Source organism: Macaca mulatta, chromosome 7 (genome assembly GCF_049350105.2).
Source record: "Macaca mulatta isolate MMU2019108-1 chromosome 7, T2T-MMU8v2.0, whole genome shotgun sequence".
In the NCBI taxonomy this organism is placed as follows: Eukaryota; Metazoa; Chordata; class Mammalia; order Primates; family Cercopithecidae; genus Macaca; species Macaca mulatta.
Window position 1 is genome coordinate 35,467,459 of NC_133412.1, and position 21,316 is coordinate 35,488,774.

Genomic DNA, 21,316 nt, shown 5'->3' on the forward strand with positions numbered 1-21,316 from the left:
TATAAAGCAGCCGCACCCACAGAATCCTCACACAAACCACCCTCATCCTCAAAAGTTATGCAACTCCCTACGCTATTAAATTAATTGTAATGACCATCCCATCATACTCAGCCATTCACCAAATCAACACCAACTCTATTAATAATCCTAATAATAAAGCCCCTCAAATGTCAATACCTGACCTTCATATTTCAGGATATTCCTCAACAACCACTGCCACAGCATAACCAAAAACAACCATTATATCACCCAAATAAATTAAGAAGACGATTAACCCCACGAAAGTCTCACCAAAATTCAACACAATACCACAACCCACAGCACCACTAATAATTAACCATAGATCCCCATAAACAGGAGACAGTTTCAAAGAAAAACCTGCAAACCCTATAACCAAAAGAATACTTAATAAAAATAAAGCATAAGCCATTATTCCTACATGGACTACAACCATGACTAATGGTATGAAAAACCATCATTGTATTTCAACTGTAAGAACACTAATGACCAAAATACGCAAAACACACCTGCTAATAAAAACTATTAATCATTCATTCATTGATCTTCCCACACCATCCAACATTTCTACATGAGGAAACTTTGGCTCACTTATTGGTGCCTGCTTAATTCTGCAAATCACCACAGGATTATTTCTGGCCATACACTGCACATCAGATCCCTTAACTGCCTTCTCTTCAATCTCCAATATCAGCCAAGATGTAAACTAAGGCTGAATAATTCGCTATCTTCATGCTAACGGCGCTTCAATATTTTTCATCTGCCTCTTCCTACATGTTGGCCAAGGCTTATACTATGCGTTATTTATATTTCTAGAAACCTGAAATATTGGTATTATCCTGCTATTCACGACAATAGCAATAGCATTTATAGGTTACATACTCCCATGAGGCCAAATATTCTGAGTTCTTACAAACCTATTCTGAGTAATTACAAACCTACTATCAGCCATTCCATATATTGGAACTGACCTTATACAATGAATCTGAGGTGGATTTTCCGTAGACAAAGCCACCCTTACACAATTTTTTGCCTTCCATTTTATCTTACCTTTCATCATTGCAACTTTAGCGGCTGTTCACCTTTTGTTCTTACATGAAACAGGAACTAATAACCCTTCAGGGATCTCATCAGACCCTGACAAAATCACTTTCCACCCTTACTACACAATCAAAGATATTCTAGGCCTAATTCTCCTCCTCCTCTTCCTAATAATTCTAGTGCTATTTTCACCTGATCTCCTAAGCGACCCAGATAATTACACTTTAGCCAACTCCCGCAATACCTCACCCCACATTAAACCAGAGTGATACTTTTTATTTGCATATGCAATCTTATGATCCATCCCTAATAAACTAGGAGGTGTACTGGCCCTTATATTTTCCATTCTTATTCTAGCAGTTATTCCTATACCTCACATGTCTAAACAGCAAAGCATAGTATTCTGTCCACTAGTCTCACACTCACATGAATCAGAGGGCAGCCAGCCAACTACCCTTTTATTGTCATCAGACAAACAGCATCCATTATGCACATCTCGACTATCCTTACCTTATACCAATTACGGCCCTAATTGAAAACAAATTACTCAAATGAAACTGCCCTTGTAGTATAACTCAATACTCTGGTCTTGTAAACCAGAAATGGAGAATTCCCTCCTCTGGACAACTCAGGGAAGAAGCATTTCTGCTTCACCGTCAACACCCAAGCTGAAATTCTAATTAAACTATTCCCTGTACTTTTTTCGGCACACACTTTAACCACTATGTCAGTATTAACGAACTAATACGTAAGTGCTTTTATGTACTTTGTGCATTACTGTTAATCCCATGAATATATTGTACTATAATTGTTTAACCATATATAGTACATTAACACATCAAAGTACATCAAGAATATATAACCACGTATTAACAATCCCCGAATCAACTATAACACATTCACCATATCAACTGTATAACTCAAACTAGTCAACACGAATATCAACCCATACTAAAAATCCTTAATATTACATAGTACATTAAATCGTTCATCGAACATAGCGCATTTCAGCCAAGAAACTCCTCATCAACATGGACGTAACCTCCCGGCCCAGGGACCGCAGACTGGGCAGGAAAACTGCAATCCCCTGTAAACAGCATGCAGTTTATATAGTAGTTCCCCTTAATACCCTCCTCTTAATGACTTTCACCTGTCAGGCTTCATTTAACTCAAAACTCAGGGCCTCAATCCCTTGTATGGCCCATGTTGCACAGAACTGGCCAGGGTTCAGATGTTTATCATAGATAGGGAATGCATCTCTGGGTTGGCCACTTCCAGATTCCCTAGCTCAGAACATTCAGGTGCATCTGCCATACAGGGTCAGTCTAAGGGTAGGCTTACGTTATTGCTATCAGGTGCGCTTACCCTACATCTGTCCTCAGGAAAATTCCTTAATTTCTTTGTCCAAAGGTTTCTTTAGATGGAAAAAGGAGCGCTTTCCTCCGCCTAAAGGGGACTACATGAGAATATACATATCACATATATACATGCGTACAAACACACACACGTGTGCATATATACATACAAATCAGTTGATTTAAAATATGTGTTGCCACAAATAAGCTCTTTTAATGCTTCTGTTTTTATAAATATTTGCATCATGTAATGACAAATTACTGGAGAGTATTTTTGTTTAATAATTTAAATGTGTTCCTTTCCTATATCCAAGACGACCTGCAGCAGGGTACAAGGTAAAGCAGTCACACAGAACTCATGTTCCTGGGTCACGTTGCTGCTGTCCACATAGCACGGAGCAAATGTGCCCTGAACTGGCACCACTGGATCTGCTTCCCAGAAAAGTCTTTGAAAGAACAATAATGAACACATTCCAGCTGGGTGAGACTTGGAGGTATTGGGGCATTTTAGAATGTCCACCTGGGTTACTTGTTTGACTTTAGCTAAATAAAATGTAATAAAGGGGGCAGGTGGGAGTAGGGGGAATTGTTCAACTCCCTTGTAAGTGCCCCAAATGCTGACCAGTGCCACAGAAATCCATGTGGCTGTTGGGCGTGGCTCATCCGTGTGGAAAAGGCCCCTTCTAGGTCCATACTCACTTTCAGTATTAGGCATATTTGCTCAGCATTAGGGGGGAGTGTGTCTTGATAACCACAAAATTGGAAGGCACTATGAGGAGAGGAGAGTGTGAGAGAGAACAAGAGAGCAAAGGGTTTAACTGTACCTTTCACTCTAGTTTTCTACTGGTGGGCGCTTGATCATCTAACGGAAGTTGTCTGTGCAAGCGGAGCTAGAAATCAAGTGAACAGAAATCAAGAAAATCGATTTTGCATAAATTGAAAAAGCTGGAGGTAATCACCAAAATACCTCAGTCATCTCTGAGAAAGAAGGGAAATTGGAGCTGAAAGATTTTCTTTTCTAGGTCCCTGAGACGCTTTGATGACAAAGCGCGAGTGTTGTATATTTTCTGAACTAGGGTGACCATACTTATTGTTACCAGAAAAGCACTTGTCCTGGCAAAGACCAGGAACTATAAGGAGACAAATAACTTCGGCCTCAGTCCTTTCTCTTTGGACTGACACATCTGGTTTACAGTGAGGCCATTTATACTAGATAGATTGGGAACAGATGGCTGCTACCTGGGGTCTTCAAGTCCTCACCTTCCCAGACAGCCCTTTGCTTTCAACATGCAGACAGAAAAACTGATGCCCCTATTCCACATCCTGTGGAAAACCCAGTATCCTCCCTGAAGATATCCATGGATTCTTGGGGACATCAGTTGCATCTGATGACCACTTGTTCCATCCAGTGTGTGATGGCTAAAAGTTCAGGCCTCTGACTAAGACAGACCTGTGATCAAATCCTGGTTCTGTCTCCTTACAATGATGTAAAATTAGGCAAGTGGCTTTGATCTTTCTCAGCCTCAATTTGCTCGTCCATGAGATGGAGATAATACTCCTTACCTTCCAGAATGTTATAACTGTTAAGTTAATAATGGGATGGTGATAAAGGAATACAAGTAAAGCACTTAGCATGCAACCTGGCACAAAGAATGAACTAAATAGAGGGTAGCTAGTATTCCTTTATACACACTACCCTAAACAGATGAGTCAAGATGGTAAACTTTTTATACACTATTTATTTCAAAGCCCATGACAATCTTTCCCAAGGAGATCTTTTTAACTTCACAAATTTTCAAGAACTCTGTACACTACAACATTCTTTTGGTATTCATTAATTCTGAAAATACAAGATCACAAAAGGTAGATAGAAGACATGTTATTTTTTCAATTTTTGGACGATGTTTGATGCACACAAGGAATCAAAGATCTCTTGCGGTAATTCTAGGTTCCATGGTGGTCCCTGGCCCCAGGTTGCATGCATTCACAAACACTTCACTAAGGAGTTCCTAAACTTCATTAACTACTGCTTTTCTGAAAGGACTCAGTTCTTACATACTCACCGAACAAATATTTATTGAGTGTCTGTTATGCACCATGTATTCTGCTAGGACGATCTTATTTTACACTTTAAAGGATGTAATAAATATACAAGAGATTTGAGAAGGGTTACGTGCAATAAAACCTGTGGGTTGATTATTCCCTCTCTGTTCCCAGCATTTCAGCTTGTGATAACCACTTCACCACGTCAGCTTTTACATTGTGTCCAATAAACAGCTTGTCATAGGGGTCATGGCTTAGTTGGGAACTGCCCAGCAGTCCCACTTGATATTTCTTAGAAATTACACCTCCTACTTTTCACATTTCATATCATACCCCCAAATTAAGTTGGGTTTTTTAAGATTCCTGTTTATTTATCATTTCCACATTGTTTAAAGGAGGATTATTCAGCGTAGTTTTGTATCCTGCTTTTCTTTTTTTATTCATACATAACATGTGCATATTTTGGGGGTACATGGGACATTTTAATTCATATAATGTATAAAAATCAAATCAGTGTGATTGGGTGATCCGTTGCCTTAAATATTTGTCTTTTCATTCTGCTAGAAATATTCAAATTATTTTCTTCTGGCAACTTTGAAATATACAATAGATTATTGTTAACTACAGTCATGTTACTGATCTGTCAAGCACTAGGTCTTATTTCTTCTATCAAACTGTATATTTTTACCTATTAATCAACCTTTCTTCATTCCTCTGCCGTTTCTTGACCTCTAGTAACCACCCCATCTACTCTCTGTCTTCATGAGACCCACTTTTCTAGCTCTCACATAAAAGTGAGAACATGTGATGTCTGTCTTTCTATGCCTGGCTTATTTCACTTAACATAATGACTCCAGTTCCATTCACATTGCTACAAATGACAGGATTTCCTTCTTCTTTATGGTTGAATAATGTTTTGTTGCATATATATGCCACATTTTCTTTATCCATTCATCTGGTTGGTGGGCACTTAGGTTGATTCCATATTTTGGCTATTGTGAATAGTGCTACAGTAAACATGAGAGTGCAGATAGCTCTTCAACATACTGATTTTATTTCTTTTGGACACATGCCCAGTAGTGAAACTGCTGAATCATATGGCGGTCCTATTTTTAGTTTTCTGAGGAACCTCCTCACTATTTTCCATAGTGGCTATGCTAGTTTACATTCCCACCAACAGTGTATAAAGGTTCCTCTTTCTCTATATCCATTATTCCCTGTCTTTTTGATAAAAGCTGTTGTAACTGGGGTGAGTTGTTATCTCATTGTGGTTTTGATTCACATTTCTCTGATGATTAATGATGTTTGAGCATTTTTTTCTTATACCTGTTGGTCACTGTATGTCTTCTGAGAAATGACTACTCAGATCTCTTGCCCATTTTTAAAATCAGATTATTTGGATTTTGTTTGTTTGTTTGTTTGTTTGCTATTGAGTTGTTTCAGCTCCTTATATATTCTGGTTATTAATCCCTTATCAGATGGATAGGCCAAACTAAATTTTTTATCTTTTCCTGCTTTTACTTGAAAGCAGGGAAATTGTTTTGTTTTTTTTGTTTTTGTTTTTGTTTTTGTTTTGCCCTTGCTTAAGTTTAGATATTTTAATATATTTCATCAAATATTATTATTTCAGCACGGAATATAAAGAATTAGGATAATCACTCTGTGGTTCTTCCAATGTATACATGTTAAATAAATTTGTATGCTTTCTCCAATTAACCTGAAAAAAAAAGTGTACTTCCCTGGTGGACATTATAGTTTTGGGGGAATTGGTACCACAAGACAAGGTGGCAGGTATATAATAAAATGGCAAAGTGCAGACGTGGTAGAGTAGGCACAGGAAGTCAATGAGGGCTTCTGTTGTCAGAGAAAGTCATATAGAGAAGGCAAAATTTCAGCTCATCATTAAGAATAGATTGGGTTTAGCTGGAGAAGGAGCAAGGAAAGGGTGTTTCTTCTGAAAGGCACAGCATAGCAGATGTGCAGAGATGAAAACAAGTGTCATCAGCTCAAAGGGCTCCAAGTGACTAGGATGTCAGCCTGGCTGATGCAGATCTGTGCTAAAGAATACTGGAAAGGAAGGTGGCTGGGAATCATCAGGTAAGGCAATGGAGAGCCCTGAGGACCAGCCTGAGGACTCTGGGCTGACATTTCCTGAGCAGTGGGGAGGTGGTGTGTGGTGCTTCACCTGGCATGGTCTCTGGATGGGGAGAGATCGGAGGTGGGGACACTCATTGGAGGCTGCACATGACAAGATATGGGAATGATGGACTATGGGTGGCCAAGGGAGAGAAAAGGAAGGAATAACAGGTATTAACAATTCCAGAATTTTTGCTCTGGGTAATCGGGAATGACTGGAGGAATTCCCACCAATCAATGTTTTGTAGGAATTCTGCCTTTCAAGTGTCTTTCTTCCTTTTCCAATGGAAGTCTTTTCCTTCTTCCATGTATGGAAACTGATAGTAAAAAAAAAAAAAAAAAAAAAAAAGCATTTATCTTTCTATTTTCTAGCATTGCTTTCCTACAAAAAGCACTAAAATCCTGCCAATTATGAAATGGCCTCTCTTTGGAGAGTAATCACAAATAGTCAAAACAACTTGAAGATCTTATCAGCTTCCTCCTTTCCCTCTCTCACCAAAATTAAATCCCATGACTAGGAATGAAACAGCAAATATTTCAACTAGATGTATTCTCTTATAGATGTCTTCTCTCCCCTGTTTTTATTGCCAGGCAGCGAGTTAGCAGTTAAGTTCATGGGTCTATTTTCTTAACCTATTCACCCTAAACTGGAATTTTTGAGTTTATACTAAAAACAATAATATCCTACCCTTATTGTTGCCCATTGTTGTTTAAATATTACCTTTATTCATGTTATCTCATTTGATTCTTTATGAAAAAACCGTATGATTCAAACCTGGCACATATCATTATTCCCCTTTAATATATGAGCAAGCTGAGAATGAGAAATAACATGTTCATTTACATTGCCAACAAGTGTCATCCCTGGAAATAATGTCCAGGATCTGTTACTCAATTACATCCAATATAATAGAAGCTGTTACAGAGACAAAAAGAGTTCAGCATATTATCTTGAAAATCTTCTTATAAAATTGAGAAAATCAGGCATAAATATGTAAACAGTTAAATAATATTCCATGGCTAAGAGTCGCACCAGATGGCAATAGAAGCCATGAGTCAGAAGGGTAATTACCATGTCATAATGTGATATACAAATATGGGAGGACTGTGTCCATTTCTGGGCTCTGTGTTTTAAGAGGGACACTGACAACATAGAGCTTACCCAGGTGAGACTCACTGGGAGTCCAAGGAGACACAGAGATCAAAGATGAAGGGACAAGTATCCAAACGAAGAGAGAATCCAGGGAGGGCATTATACCCCTCCACTTATTGCAATGCCTGGTATGTGAAAAGCTTATTCTCCTTGGTCCCAACAGTATGCTGGGGGCTAATGGACAGAAGTTACAGGAAAGAAGCATCCAACTTCGTGTAAGGAAGGATGCTCCAACCACAGGAACAATAAAAAGTATACAGAACAAGCTGCCTAATGTGGTAATGAGCTCCCTATCCCTAAAGGTGATCCAGTATGGGTTAGGTGAACACCGCTTTAGGATGTTTTAGGGATAATACCTGTATCACATGCCTTCTGTGTGCTATCGAGTTCAGAACCAGCAAAATGGTATAACTGAGAGATGGCATGGTACAGGATTTAAGAGCACAGTCTCTGGAGCCTATATGATGCTCAGTCTTGGAACTCAACCACCATATTGTAAAGAGGCCAGGCCCCACGGAGAAACCATGTGTAAGCCCCAGCTAAGGTACCAGCAGACAGTCAACATCAACCTTGAGATGCATGAACAAGCAAGCTTTCAAATAATTCCAATGTTTCATTTTTTGAGCCACTCCATTTGATACCAAGTAGAGCAGGGATGAGATGCCCTGCCAAACCGCTCCCAAATTGCAGATTCATAAGCAAAATAAATGTTATCATTTTAAGCCACTAAGTTTGGGGGTGGTGAATTCTTCAGTGCTGGATAACTGAAATACAAAGTTTGTGTGATATTCTGAGTTACCATTGGTCTTCACATCCATTAATAGGTGCTGAGTCAACCAGAAGGTGGTGTTACCTGCAGAAAGGCAGTTGGGTGGGTTGTGCTGATGAGAGAAGAGAAGGCTTGGTGAAGCTATTGAGAGAACATGAATGAAAGATTAATGAGGAACTTTGAAGACACAGTGAAGGAGTCATTGGACACTAGATCTTCACTATGTCCATGCATTTGTCATGCCCTCCATCTCCTCTATAGTTTTGTGACTTTTCTAATTCTTCTTGAAGAGGCAGCTAGATTGAGCAAGTGCTAGGTCCTGTCAAGAAGGTAGAAGAAATCTTAAAGGTCTGTAGGCCTGCCGAGGAGGAGTGGGTGGTGGACTTAGGAAGCAAGAGGACATAATAAAATCAAAGAGACTCTCATATTACAGACCACGATACATTAGAATATCCACAATGTTAATATGGAAAGGAACCCAAGAGACTGTTTTCTAGATAAGGAAATCAAGATTAGGCACTTGGAAGGTAACTAAGTACTTACTGTAGAGTATAAACAGTACAATTGAACGTCAGAGGAGAGACACTAGGCTTGTTCAGAAAAATCTGAATGGGCGATGGACCTAAAAATGCTCTCTAGTCCTGGCGTGGTGGCTCACACCTGTAATCCCAGCACTTTGGGAGGCCGAGGCGAGTGGATCACGAAGTCAGGAGATCGAGACATGGCTAACACGGTGAAACCCCGTCTCTACTAAAAATATAAAAAATTATCCGGGCATGGTGGCGGGCGCCTGTAGAAGACTCCCAGCTACTCAGAAGACTGAGGCAGGAGAACGGCATGAACCCGGGAGGCAGAGCTTGCAGTGAGCCGAGATCGTGTCACTGTACTCCAGCCTGGGCGACAGAGACAGACCCCGGCACGAAAATTAAAAAAAAAAAAAAAAGAAAAAGAAATGCTTTCTAGATGGGGAGACCAGGAAAATCAAGACAGAGTGGATACGATAATGTGCTCTTTTTGAGTCTAAGAAGGGAAAGGTATGGCAGTTCTTGAAGGTGAGAGCAGGGAATCAGGATGGAACTTTTATCGTCAATACCATAAAAAACAGTTGTCTCATTTTTGGAGGAAAAAAATACACTGAACACATAGAGAATCAGAGTGGGTGACAATATTTCCAGCAAGCAGCTCATGATACATTAGAATGTCCATGATCTGCTGTCCTGGTGCTATGAATATAGGCAAGAGGAGGCAGGCAAAGGAAGAAACCAGGAGGCAGTTACCTGGCTTCCTTGTTGCTTTTCAGGCTACAGCAAATACATTTCTAAATTATGATGCAGTGCTGGAAATCTGGGCTCCAATCCTCTGAGCAGCGTTTCTGATGAGGGTAACTGAAGTCCCCACATTGCTCCATCTCTCCTCCTATTTCCTGCAGCACACAGCATTGATTATCCTCCTAAGAAAAGCCATTTCAGCATCTAGAGTGGAAGAGGAGAGGATTAATCATAGTGAAATTTGACAAGGCAGAAGCCTCCACGGGCCCACTTGAACCATTTAAAGCTTTTATGTCCCCTCTAGACTCGCACAAGTGCATGTACATCAGGATCATAAAAGAGGGGAGACGCTTATTTAGAAAGCAATAATAGCTCAGGACTGGCCTCTCTCTTTTGTGTCTCTTCTTAGCCCCGGCTGTCTAAATCAAGTCATCTCAGCTGTCAGTATTGTTTTATTCCTCATTTTAGGAGATACTACAAAAATGTCAGTTCGCCTGGAAGTTGTGCCCAGAGCATTTAATTGGATTTAAATTAAAATGAAAGAGAGACACCAATGTGGTTTTAATTCCGGCAGTTATTATAATAGATAAGGATTCTAGGAAAAAATAATGTCAAGTCTAGGTGAAATTGTTTGGCTACAAAATGGACCCAGGGGATTTTTTTTTTTTTTTTTTTTTTTTGAAAAGAGAAAGGGGACATGTTCTTGCTGTAACTGTATTTAACATTCAGTGTAGGGTGCAAAGCTCTCCACCTTTTCTCTGCTTGCTAAGACAAGCGGATGTATCTTAGAACTGGGGACTGGAAGGGACATGAAAACATCATCTACGTAATTTCTCTGCTGTCAGAGAAATCATTCTATATGTATTAAATATCTCTTGTTTGTAACTTATACTCCTCTAAATAGCTCCTGAGGGAGCTATTTAGAATTAATTCATCACAATAAAAAAATTGTCTTTGTGCAAGTTTTCATATTTTAGTTTTAGACTCTTCCATTTTCAATCCTTTATGAAAAGACACAATAGTAGGTTATTATCTTCCTGATAAAAAGCCTTCACATTGTTAATCTCTTTTTCCTAAAATATGTTTGTTTCTGAAATATTTCCTCATATGCTCTATTTTCCTGCACCTAAATAATACGTCCCTCAAGTTAATTGCTCTTCTTTAGTTATAAAATCCCAACTGGATTCCATCTAATCATCTAATAATTCCTACACTTATGCCTCCAGGACCACACTAGCTTTTTAAACCACAGCACAGTGAAAGCTGGTGGCCATTTGCTGTCTCATTTTCCTACCAAAATTGTATGCAACTGTTCTGTCTTTCCCAAGAACCGTCCTTTGCCAAGTATTTCTTTAATGGACTGTGATTAAATAGTTTTAACTGATTGTTCAATGAATATGTGGGGCCCATTTAAAAAAAAAAAAAAAGTAGAAAACACATGGATTTAAAAAAAGAGAGGATATACAATGAAAAGTTCTCTTCCAGCCTCTGTGCCAGTCATGCGCTCCCCACAACCCTTTCGGGTCTAACCCCACTTCTGCTGCCTATGTATTCATGGAGAGAGATCATGTATATAAAAATAAATGCATGTAATGTATTTAATACAATTGGCAGCATGTTTTAGCACTGCTCTGTATCTTTTTAAAATTTTAATAATATACCTTGGGGATCTTTCCCCTTGGTGCACACGAATCTCCTTTATTCCATTTTCTTTTACTTATATTTTTTTCAGTAGACTGGCAGTCTACTGACTGGATGTACCGTCATATATTTATTGCAAACCTTTCTGAATATGGATTTCATTCTCCAAAATATCTCTACCAGCTGAAGACTGTGGAAGACTCACTATCACACTTCACTGTGCAACTGTTTGCAGAATGCTTACTATCAGCACAGCACTGGGCTTGGTGCGACAGGGAATATAAGAAGCAGTGAGTTTGGCAGCCTCTGCTCCCTAGGAAACTACAGCCCCATCAGGGAGAAAATACATGAGAATAAGGGGGTCCTGATTGCCAAATCTATCCCCCTAAGATTTTCCTTTGTTTTCTTGCATATCAGACATTTTTCCTAATACATAGTACAAGTGGCCTTTCCCCTTTATTGGATATGTGTATGGTGGTTTGTGTGCCTGGTCCTGCTTTTATACTGGGAGCCACAAGAACAGGACTGTCAAACTCAAATACCTACAGAGGCCAGGAAGGTGACCTAAATGAGTGAAGGGCAGTGAAATGAGCCAGTTGGGAAGGCATAAGCTCTGTTTAAAGGGATCCCCCAGCTGCTACTGTGCTCAATTATTTCTCTGTGAATAACCAGATCTTCTGGTTGATTAAAAGGAACCAGCAGGTAACAGGTACATGGGACTTTCCTGCATTATTTCTTACAACGCATGTGGGTCTATAATTGTCTCAAAATAAAAAATTTAATTTTAAAGAAAATCAGATAATTAGATCATTGTGTGAAATTTCCTGATTTATAAATGTAGGCAAAATCTGAGCATTGTGCAGGCACAGCAAAACTCATCTATCTGTAAGCCAAATGCAGCCTTGGGTCCACCATTTTGTTCTCTGCGTATAGCTGAATCATTATAATTTGATTTGTATAAAACCCAAGGCAACCCAATGCACGAGTTTGTTTTAAAAATACTTGCTACTGCGAGTTTCCGTTACTTCTGACACTAGCCATCCTCACTTACTTGTTGAGTTTCTCTCTCATTCCAGGTCCTTGGATGCGGGTCTGTTGCCCAAGCTATTCTCAGTCGGGGAAGTTTTGGAGGGATCATCACGATCAATGTCGGATTTTCAATGGCAGTTGCAATGGCCATTTATGTGACTGGCGGTGTCTCTGGTAAGCAGTAGAAATAATGAATGCTGCTATTAATTCAACCACTCCAATGTGCCAGCACAGTGCTGGGTGCTTCACATACCTTAATTTATTTATATCTTAAAAATCCTGCAAAAGTGTGTATCGGATCCTATTTTTATAGATAAAATTAAATTTTTATAGATAAAATTAAAATCACCAACCACTGGTAAGTAACTTATGCAAAGGCAACATTTAACAAGAGACAGAAATGGGGGTTAGAGCTCATAAAGGATTCATTCCTAAGTCTGGCTGCTGCATCTTATTCTCCACCAGTCAACAGGATTTTTTACTTGCTCTAGCCCACATTTGGAATCCAACTCCCAGATACCCTGTGAATAGCTCAGTGAAGGTCACTCCAACAGAGGCAAGTCCTGGACCTTTATCTATAGCAAACAGGAAGAGTCTGGGTCTCTTGCAAAATGGATGGTGCTTTCATGGACATGCAGATCTGATCTATAAGGTCTTAGTCTAATCCTGCCCTGAGGAGTAAACTGATTAGAAGCCATTCACATGGTTCTCAGAAACAAAATGAAATGATGATAATTTAATGCAGTCTAGGGACTTAGAAGTGACTGTGGAAATGATCTGGTTACCAAAGACACTCAGAATCTTTCAGCAGCCTGGTGTGGGTCCTAAGAGCATTGAGTCAAGACTTGGTGATAAGAGAAGAAAGTGAACTGAGAAACTATGCATGCTGAGCACTCTGCTAAATGCCAGACTGCCTTTATCTCCCTCTCCTTTACAACAGCACTCTGAGGCGGGTATTACTATCTCCATTCTACAGAGAAATCCCTACTGAGAGGGAGTCAGTAAATAACTGGAAGCCATGCGGCTGGTAAAGAGGCAGAGCAAAGATTTGTCCCAGGTTCACATGATCTGTGTGACAGTGAAGCACACATTCTCATTTTTTGTTTGTTTGTTTGTTTGTTTTGTTTTGTTTTATTTTATTTTAGAAAGAGTCTCGCTTTTTTCCCTCAGGCTGGAACACAATGGCTCAATCTTGGCTCACTGCAACCTACACCTCCCGGATTCAAGCGATTCTCCTGCCTCAGCCTCCCGAGTAGCTGGGATTACAGGCATGCACCACCACACCTGGCTAATTATTTTGTATTTTTAGTAGAGACAGGGTTTCACCATGTTGGCCATGCTGGTCTCGAACTCCTGACCTCAGGTGATCCACCTGCCTCAGCCTCCCAGAGTGCTGGGATTACAAGTGTAAGCCACTGCACTCTGCCTATTTTTTGTTTTTTAAGACAGAGTCTCATTCTGTTGCCCAGGCTGGAGTGTGGTGGTGGGATTACAGCTCACTGCAGCCTTGACCTCCCAGGCTCAAGCAATTCTACCTTCGGCCACCTCAGTCTTCTGAGTAGCTAGGACTACAGGCACGAGCCACTACAGCCAGCTAATTTTTGTATTTTTTGTAAAGACCATGTCTTGCCATGTTGCCCAGGCTGGTCTTGAACTCCTGGACTCAAGTGATCCACTTGCCTCAGCCTCCCAAAGTGCTAGGATTACAGGGATGAGCCACCACACCCAGCCAACACATTCCCATTCTTACACAGCATTTCCAATGCTCTATTATGAGAAGGGCATTACAAGCAGGTTAGTTGGGCAGAGGATCCTGCAGTTAAGCTGACTGGCCTGGTACCAAACACTACCTTTGTAGCACTGAAGAACAATTGCTTAGACTCCCTGGGAGCTCCTTGGGCTGTGCACCTGGAATGGCCATTGATGGGCTAGCACCCTTTCCATATCACAGCCAGACTCAGATCCAAAGGCGGTCCAGGTTATGACAGAGTCCCACTCTGTTGCCCAGACTGAACTGTGGTGGTGGGATTACAGCTCACTGTAGCCTTGACCTCCCAGACTCCTATATATGGGATTTGCTAGCATGCACAGTGTCTTCATTCAAACTCTTGTCCAGCTTTTGCTGTGATCCCAGCACTGTACTGCTTACCTCAAGACAAACTCCAAGAAGTGCACAAGAAAAACCAGGGGACTGCCCTAAATATGCCAAGGCTTAACTGCTTCCCCTATAAGCTCCCACTGCGTTCACCAGGAAATGTAGATGTAGCCATATTTTCAGCCGTTTTTTAGGTAGAGACATGGTTTTGGAGTATTTGGCCTGCGTAACACCCTGAACTGAACATCAAGTAGATACTTAGAATTAGTTGGCCCCAGACCCTACCACTGTTGTTAACACCTGTCACCACTGCAATCCATATCTGTTTGTGTCCATTGATATACCTGGGGATTTCTGCAGTCACTGTAGGAGGGAAAAAGGGAAAGAACCAGCAGGAAGAAGGAGTGAAGAAATGGTGTGAAGTCTTCTGTAGCCCCTAAACTGGGGTTGAGTCCCTATAGTTAGAAGAGTAAGGGCCAAAACTGATGGGACTTCTTTCAGCAGAAGCTGTGCTTCTGGGTGAGAGTCAGGACCTGACCAAAATGTTTATGAGCAACTATGAGACCCTAAAATACAAATACAGTGGTGTCTGAGACTGGCTGGAAAATGGTAACATTGGCTTGGAAAGGCAGTCCTTACCATTCTATCTCTGGAATCTAGCACAGTTCAGGCTCCTTGAGAACTGGTGGCTTTGGGAACATTTTGGGAACATGCAGCACAACACACTGGCCCATCATGACATCTGTGTGGACAACAGCATCAGTATCAGCTTCAGCAGATGCAGGAATAGGAGAGGATTGTGTGTGTGAGGTGACTTTCTCATTGTCGCTGCAACTAACATACTGGTTTGTGGGCACATACTGGTTTGTAAGATCTGCTTGAAAATTCCAAAAGTAACCAATTTATACTGGGCATAAATATAAATGGGATCCCATTTTGTGGTCCCCGACTAGTGAGGTCAGCAGATATTTGCCTTTTAAATATAAAACATCACCTTATTGTAAAGAAGTTACAGCATCCTGCTCCCCTGGGAATGTTCCAGTCAAATCCAGTCAATCAGAGGTCATAATACCCTAATTATGTAGCATCCTGCACAAAGCATTTAGGCTAATGGTAATTGCTCTTGATGTAGCATTTTATGACTAAAATAAACTCATTGAAAAAGCAAATAGCCTTGTTTTCACAACAAATAAAATATAGGGTTATCTTGATCACAGGATTGTGTATGGGTGGTGAGAAGGAGAGGATTTGCATAGAATAGAACATTGAAGGGGTTCCCTCTGCTCACCTAAGACTTTCACCTTGTGCCCTGTGGGCTCCAGCTGTGCCCGCAGGCCCTTTATGTGAATAATTTGATTGTCCCGGCAAGCTTGGCAAAGCCAAGAGTTGAGTGCACTGACTCTAGTTCTCATGTTCTTTCCAATACACTGCTCTGCCTTGTCCTTGTGATAAGCTGGGGTGACCACTCATCTCTACAGGGAGAAGTTTCTAGCAGCCACTTGGCCTCTAACCAGAGGCATCAGGGTACCACTTGTCCACCTCTCTTTCTGAACCTTTCTGCCTCCTTTCCAGCCCTTTTCCTCATTGCTTTGCAAAGCACCCTTCCAGACATACCCTTTTTGATCCCCAAGCAACTTTTTTTCCTCTGTAGATCTCTGTAGTCTGAGCTATCTAAATAAGGCCTCTGATTATTTCTTCAACCTTTTTTTTTTTTTAATGGAGTCTCACTCTGTCACCAGGCTGGAGTGCAGTGGCACAATCTCAGAGCATTGCAACCTCTGCCTCCCAGGTTCAAGCTATTCTTCTGCCTCAGCCTTCCAAGTAGCTGGGACTACAGGTGTGTGCCACCACGCCCAGTTAATTTTTGTATTTTCATTAGAGACAAGGTTTCACTATGCTCTTGATTTCTTGACCTTGATTTCTTGATTTTGATTTCTTGATTTCTTGACCTCGTAATCCGCTCTCCTTGGCATCCCAAAGTGCTGAGATTACAAGCGTGAGCCACCACGCCCAGCCTATTTCTTCAGCTTTTATATTGAACACCTACTAAATGCCTTGCATCATGTGAGGTCCAAGGTAAATAATAGTTCCAGGCTCAGGATGCTTAGAAGGAGCTAACAAACAGAAACATACTTATGGGAAATTTTATTTTGGAAGAGGAAATTGTTAAACAAAGAAATAGACGAAACTCAAGGGAGTTGGATTGGAGGTGATCCCTTACGGCCCCCTTGTTCTTTTTTTTTTTTTTTTTTTTTTTTTTTTTTTTTGGTCACCCAGGTTGGAGTGCGGTGGCACAATCTCTGCTCACTGCAACTTCCATCTCCTGGGTTCAAGCAATTCTCCTGCCTCTGTCTCCTGAGTAGCTGGGATTACAGGTGCGAGCCACCATGCCCAGCTAATTTTTTTTTTTTTTTTTTTTGAGACAGAATTTCGCTCTTGTTGCCCAGGCTGGAGTGCAGTGTCACCATCTTGGCTCACTGCAACCTTCACCTCTGGGTTCAAGCAATTCTCCCATCTCAGCCTCCTGAGTAGTTGGGAATACAGGCACCTGCCACCACACCCACCTAATTTTTTCTATTTTTAGTAGAGACGGGGTTTCGCCACGTTGGGCAGGCTGGTCTCAAACTCCTGACCTCGTGATACAACCACTTCGGCCTCCCAAAGTGCTGGTATTACAGGCATGAGCCACTGCGCCTAGCCCCCGCCCCTTTTCCTTTCACAATGGCTACTGCCAGGCAGCTGGAGGCAGCTACTCCGCAGCAAGCTTCTGGGAGAAGAGGAACTCCCCACTGCCCTGTGTGTCCCCTCCTCCCTCCTAACCCCTGTTTCTAGCCTTCCCTGGTAAGGTGTACTGCTAGTCTCCAGAATTGTGGCTCTCCTGGGTTGAAAAGGAAAACTCAACAGTTGAAGTGTTTATAATGCTTTAGGAAATCATCTGTGCTTCAATACACTGGCATTTTGTCACTCACAGTAGCCACTGAGTGGCAGGGGCAGGTGAAGAAAGGACCCTTGTGGCTTAGCCAGCAGCCAGAATCCCCCCACCCACTGCAAGTCCACTTTGCCCTGTGGACTTGGAAAAAGCATAGCTTTCTCCACAGGGAGTGGTAGAGGCTTCTAGAAACAAGTGCACCTTTTGGTTCTGTGTAGGATCAGCAGCATCATCGTCACCACCATCGTCTCTCCTTTGTTTACAACTAAGTCCACAGCCTGAAAGTCCACATCTCAATGTGGTGTCTCTGATTCCCCCTCCACACAAAATGTCATCTGTCTTCCTCAAATGAACATCTGTTTTCACTAGGAAGTGAGCCTATATGCTCAGACAATTTTTAAAAATCTTTATTTATTTTTCTGCCCACAAAAGCAGAGAAGCCTTTATAAACACGGTGACGATGGTCTGGAAGTGGTATAGCAGAGAACATAGGCTCTAGAATTCAGATAAACCTGAATTTGAATCCTGGTTCTTCCACTTACTGACCATGTAGCCTTAAGAAACTTCCTTTCCATCCATGCCTCAGTTTTCTCATCTATTAACTGGAGTAGTACCCATCTCATTGGGTTCTTAAGAGGATCAAATGCACCTACTACCCCTACAATAGTATCTGGCAAGTATTTGATAAATGCTGCTCTTGTTGTTACTAGCAAACCCAGCTGGAGATGTTAGAGACCAACCACAGAGCAAACTCTCCATTTGATTTTATGGCTGGATGCAAGTCAAGGAAGCTGATTTCTCTAGCTGGAGCTTGGCTTGGGCTCAGGAAAGGGTTGCTACATTTCTGTGTAGGACAGAAATGCATTGTTTATGCAGAGGAACTGAGAACTAGCCACTCAAACTCTGTGACTACCTCAAAATCAACTATGCCCCCACCCTCAGCAACCCGCGGTCATTTTCCCTTAAAAATAGATCTCTTTTGAGCTTGTTTTTATATCCTCTGGTCATGGCCTGAGAAATTGCTAGATATAGATTTAAATCCTATACATATATTGGATAAGCATACTGACTTTTGAAAGATATTAAAGTTAATAGCTACATCAATCTGTTTGGGGTGATTGCTTTATAAACAGAGGGATACAACCCTATTAATAAAGAGCCACTTGAGCACATCAAGTTTCTTTTTATACCTGACTCTCTTTTCATTAAGATAAACATTCTGAACAGTTATCCAAGGATGCCATGAAAATGATCAGTCTTCCCTCTCTCCCTGCTCAGATACACACACTCTCTCTGTTTCATGTGCATACACACCCCTGTTTCTCCTCCCAGGCAGTAGTTCTCTACCTAGAAGACTGAATTCCACCTGAGATCTCTAGATGGTTTTCTGTATATTCTTCATCTTGACCTGCCTTCTCACTTCTCCAATCTTCCCTTCTTTGCAGGTGGCCACATCAATCCAGCTGTGTCTTTTGCAATGTGTCTCTTTGGACGGATGAAATGGTTCAAATTGCCATTTTATGTGGGAGCCCAGTTCTTGGGAGCCTTTGTGGGGGCCGCAACCCTCTTTGGCATTTACTATGGTGAGTAAAGTCCCTGAGTCTTATGATTAGGAAGAGCTGGGCATAATTTGAAAGTCAGAATTAGTTGGTAGGCACAGGTGAGAAAAAGCAAGGACAGGAAGCATTCTACAAGTGACTGGAAGTTCTAAATTTGAGAAAGAGGCCACATTACCGTTCCAGCAAATTCATGAATCCTCTTGATGAAAATGGTCATATCTTAAATGGGGAGCAGAACTTAAAGGAAGCCTGTCTTTGTGCCAAGCCAGCACTACAACATGAACATCCATACAACAAGCAATAGGCCAGTGGCTTCCCCACTGCTGTCTCTGATTTGGCTGGGAAAGGAGGTGTTTTCTGGTGGCAAAGGTGTGACCAGTAAGTATCGAGAGAAGGACTCCGGGATGATGTCTTTGAAGGAAGAGACACAGCAGAGATGTGGGCTGGGTGGGAGCCTCATTGTCCTTCTATCAAACAGCCAGGGCTTCCACTCTGCAACAGTCCTTGGGAAAAACACAGTACTGGTGATAGAAGACCAGACTTTAGTTCTAGCTGTTCAGTAAATACCTGTGTGACTTAAATAAGTCATCTGATCTGACTAGCCTCAGTTTCCTCCTCTGGAAAATGAGAAAATTGAATTACATGACTCTCGAGGCCTTTCAAACTAAAACACCTTGGTGTTCCCATGAAATCAACTGTTAAAGCAGCTCCTTCCTTCTAACCCAAGGTAAGACTTAATACATTATGACTCCCAAACTGAAGGCCTTAGGAAGTCATGGAGGACTGGGTGTGTGGTGGCTCATGCCTGTAATCCCAACACTTTGGGAGGCAGAAGCGGGAGGATCATTTGAGCCCAGGAGTTCAAGACCAGCCTGGGCAACATAGGGATAGCTTGTCTCTTCAAAAAAAAAAAAAAAAAAAAATTAAAAATAAGCCAGGTGTGGTAACTCACATCTGTAGTCCCAGCTACTCAGGAGGCTGAGGTGAGAAGATTGCTTGAGCCCAGATCAAGGCTGCAGTGAGCCAGGATCACGCCATTGCACTCCAGCCTGGGCAGCAGAGAGAAACCCTGTCTCCAAAAAAAAAAAAGAAAAAAGGAAAAAAAAAAAAGAAAAAGAGAAATAGGTTATAGAAAGGGACTTTTGCCCATAGAGTGTCTCTCTGAGAATTAGAGTCTAAAAGGGCTAAAAGGGAATTCAAGGCCACACGGGAAATTCAGAGCCCATTGCTGTGGCAAGAATGGCCTGGGGTCAGTGCTGGCTGTGGCAGTGGCTGCCATACCCCTAGCTCTAAGGGCATCTTCAGTCTACTGCAACACCCTTAAATTCTGGAGTGGTATTAGGGGTTACTGAGAGCCCTCTGGGAATTACAAATTCTTCCTAGAGCAAGACCAAGCCCTGCTTTGGCTTTCAGTTGACCTTGAAAAGTCCCAGAATTCCCCCAAAAGAGAATTCATTCCCAGGACCCTACTGAAGAAGAATTTGTCCAAGTTTGGAGTGGGCCATTCAGAGAGGCCAAGGGCCTTCTTCCTTTGACCCTCCATCCTGGGATTCACCTGGGCATCTCTAAAACTATCATTCCTTGGAAGTAGAGAGAGACAAATGACACGGCTATACCAAGCTCAACCTGAGTGACTGGTTGTTTAGCAGAAGGCTTGTCATAGGCCTCCTTCAGCTCTTCCCAGAGAACACTAATGTGCTGGAGCTTTGTCTTTCACAGATGGACTTATGTCCTTTGCTGGTGGAAAACTGCTGATCGTGGGAGAAAATGCAACAGCACACATTTTTGCAACATACCCAGCTCCGTATCTATCTCTGGCGAATGCATTTGCAGATCAAGTAAGTGTAGATTCAACAAAGACTTAACTTTGGTGAAAAGATATGATCTTATAAGGGAAATGCACTGGAGAATTAGAGACCACTCAGAAAGGAAAGATTGTATTTCCAACGGCAGAGGTTGCTGGGCATAACCTAAGCTTTCTTGATAATCGTTTTACCTTTGCAGGAAGCTGATACCACCAGAAAAGTTTTCTCCTTCCTCTTTAATACATACACTTGTTCCCATTAGTTGAGATCCAGAAAAGAATGAATGACTAAATGTTTCAACCCCTGTAGGCACGAATGGAGTTCACTTCACTATTGTCTCTTTTGAACATGTGGTCTAAGTGTGGAGGCCACAAGAGAAGACATTTCTATTTCAAATCAAAGACTGTGAAGGGTGGTAGCTGAGCCTAAGGTATCACCAGTCCTCTCCGTCTCACCGTGTACATAGGTTTATTTA

General features: G+C 41.5%; 1 protein-coding gene and 1 long non-coding RNA gene across 6 annotated transcripts in view; one reads left to right on the plus strand and one right to left on the minus strand.

The window, feature by feature from the left end:
* AQP9 (aquaporin 9) overlaps positions 1–21,316 on the plus strand; it is a 58,857-nt gene that overhangs the window by 16,400 nt on the left and 21,141 nt on the right. For all 4 annotated transcript variants that reach the window (XM_001094912.5, XM_077939487.1, XM_077939486.1 and 1 more), the window contains exons 2-4: positions 12,501–12,627; positions 18,923–19,060; positions 20,756–20,874. In XM_001094912.5, coding sequence (XP_001094912.1) covers positions 12,501–12,627; positions 18,923–19,060; positions 20,756–20,874 — 384 coding nt within the window. The remainder of the gene's footprint in view (positions 1–12,500; positions 12,628–18,922; positions 19,061–20,755; positions 20,875–21,316) is intronic.
* LOC114679419 (uncharacterized) overlaps positions 8,559–21,316 on the minus strand; it is a 295,661-nt gene continuing 282,903 nt past the window's right edge. For both annotated transcript variants that reach the window (XR_013395614.1, XR_013395613.1), the window contains one exon: positions 8,559–9,987. This is a non-coding gene — a long non-coding RNA (uncharacterized LOC114679419). The remainder of the gene's footprint in view (positions 9,988–21,316) is intronic.